General features: G+C 55.8%; 1 protein-coding gene across 2 annotated transcripts in view; it reads right to left on the reverse strand.

Moving 5' to 3' along the window:
* LOC123499779 (probable nuclear hormone receptor HR38) overlaps positions 1-1,681 on the reverse strand; it is a 36,499-nt gene extending 34,818 nt beyond the window's left edge. Inside the window, exon 1 of one of the 2 annotated variants that reach the window (XM_045248246.1) lies at positions 1,324-1,681. In XM_045248246.1, coding sequence (XP_045104181.1) covers positions 1,324-1,555 — 232 coding nt within the window. In that variant the 5' untranslated portion in view covers positions 1,556-1,681. Of the gene's footprint in view, positions 1-665; positions 1,235-1,323 lie in introns of those variants that run through there. The other variant, XM_045248249.1, reaches the window with a different exon arrangement.
* Between the last annotated feature and the right edge of the window lie 819 nt (positions 1,682-2,500).

Genomic DNA, 2,500 nt, shown 5'->3' on the forward strand with positions numbered 1-2,500 from the left:
CACCACCACCACCTCATCCTACTTCTCATATTTCTTATCTTTTCCCATTCTACTCCTCCTCCTCTTTCTCTTTCTCCCTGTGGCGTGTTCACGGTGACGAGCGCTCCATCCCTCAGTGACGCCGCAAAAGAGTCTCCTGGGGAAGGGCCTGCCGCGGCGGGAGTAGCAACAGCACTACAACAACAGCGGCAGCAGCAGTAGCACGCGGCCAAACACGCACGGAAGGCAGCCTCACCTTTAACAGGGACATAGTTGCCATGTAGGACCCACCGACTGCCTCCACTCTCCCTCACGCACCAAGATCCTTTGCAGGCGGGAAGTGGTCAGCTCGGCGGCGCCCCAGCGGAAAGTACGAGTTTCCAAAGTTACGCGGCAAAGGAGATATTCTTATTTTCCTCCCAGAAAGACAGGATCTGTCTGTTTGAACTTCCCTAACACAATAAGAGCCAGCTTTTCCTTTCTCCCTCTCGCCTTGTTCCTCTACTTTTCCCTCTTACTTGTTCTTTCTCAAAGTGTTTTCGTGGCATGCTAACCGGCTTGTTGCATCCCTTCAGAACACGAGGGTCTGTAACAACGAATATCACTGACCAACACCGCTACATCACTTCTGAAGTCGCTCACTGCACTATGCATTATAATAAAAAACTTTAATCTTACGGTCTTACCTTCCTCTCACGCATCATAGCTCAGCTGCGAATAGATATTTCTTCTCCAGTATACAACGCTCTCCTCACAAGCTGACTAAGACTCCCAGGTACTGTCAAACTCCCCCGCGGTCGGTACTCCCTCTTCCTCCGGTCTCCCGTTCGTCAGACACATGGCAGGGCACTCTGCGCGTCAACACCACTCGGACACTATTGACAGAGCTGTCCAAAACACGCACAGATATGTGCTGGGACCAATAATCATGCGGGGTGAGCGTTAGTGCAGGTGATGTACAAATTCACGGTTCACTGGTCACGGGGCTCACTTGTTTACTGTGTGAATATCGCAACGTACACGAGCGACACATTGACACGTGGCGTGGTGAGCAGGCTGATGGGTGGTTAGGGTTGCAGGGCAGGCTGGTGGACCACGGGGACAACAGGGAGTGCGGGACGAGGGACTTAGGATCGGGGAGAATCAGGCAGGGGAGCTACGGGCACAAGGTCGCAGCATCGCGGGTCGCTGCTGACAATCTGACGGGTCTCGGCCGCGCGCCACGTGACACCTGCTCGGCGGCGCCCTGCTGGAAGCTGTCACCGGCACCAGGGCACGACACCACCACCACCACCACAGCCACTGATAGGAGTGTCACAGGACCACAGGGACTGCTATACTCACCTAGATTGTAGCCGAAGTCAGCTGGTGCCTCTGGCGAGTCAGGAGAGGATTTGATGGGTGCCAGCGCCGGTACGGGCGGCGAGGGTGTGCTTGAGGTCACAGGCAGGGTTGAGTATGTCACGTGACTTGAGGTCAAGTGTGGGAAGGCCAAGTCACCCTGTCCGGCGGCGGTGACCCCCGTGTAGGTGAGCTGATCCAGGTCAAGGTAGGTCTCGTACCACAGGTCCCTCATCTAGAGGACTAGAGAGGTCACGATACAGGCGAGGTATTCTGGTGTATATTCTCCAACACTCGCTCTGGCCACGACGGACACACACTACAACCGAAGCCGACCGTCTTCACAACAAGATAACTGCTCTAAAGGGTCTGCGAGCAAGTTATAAATGCGTGACGTCATGACGTGGCGTCATAGTGACGTCATGACAACCAACCACTGGTGCGCGCTCTGTGGATCTCGCCCGCCCATTGGCTGCAACACAGTGACGGCGCGGTGTACGTCACTATTGATTCCACACGACACTTGCGGGAGGCAACGCACGCACACCGTGCAAGAGCCAAGGAATGCTGGAAGCAAGTGTAAGATAATGCACAGGAACCACAAGATGTGCAGCAGCGAGGGAGCTGTGGGAGGCTCGCCAAAACTTGCTGTGTGACTCCAGTGAGAGCCGGGAAGACGATGTGAGGCTGTGAGTTACCAAGAGTGGCCTTGGCAGCCGGAGCAGGGAAATTTTTCTAGCGGGTATGCTCTATCTGGCCTTTCGGCGGAGGCAGCTCCCCCCTCCCTCCTTACAACCCCTCCTCCACCCTCACTAGCAGCGAAAACCTTACCGCGCCCCCGCGCTCCCCATCGCCATCTCCCCTCACTTCCTCAGATGATCGCCAATGAAATCAGCGCAGCGTCCTGGCGGGTGGGCGAGCAGGGCTTCCCTCTCCCGGGACAGCCGAGAGGATGCGGCGAGAGGGGAACCTAGGTGACCTGTCGAGTGGGACGAGGGAAGAAGGGGACAGAGGAGAGAGAGGGGACAGGGCGAGGGTGCGAGGGAAGGAAGGGAGTCTTGCTACGCAAAGAAAAGATAAGGATGCTGACAACTGCTTCCTTCTCATTACTGTTACAAAGTGAGAGAGAGAGAGAGAGAGAGAGAGAGAGAGAGAGAGAGAGAGAGAGAGATACATAGCA

This window comes from Portunus trituberculatus, chromosome 50 (assembly GCF_017591435.1).
Source record: "Portunus trituberculatus isolate SZX2019 chromosome 50, ASM1759143v1, whole genome shotgun sequence".
NCBI classification, from domain to species: Eukaryota; Metazoa; Arthropoda; class Malacostraca; order Decapoda; family Portunidae; genus Portunus; species Portunus trituberculatus.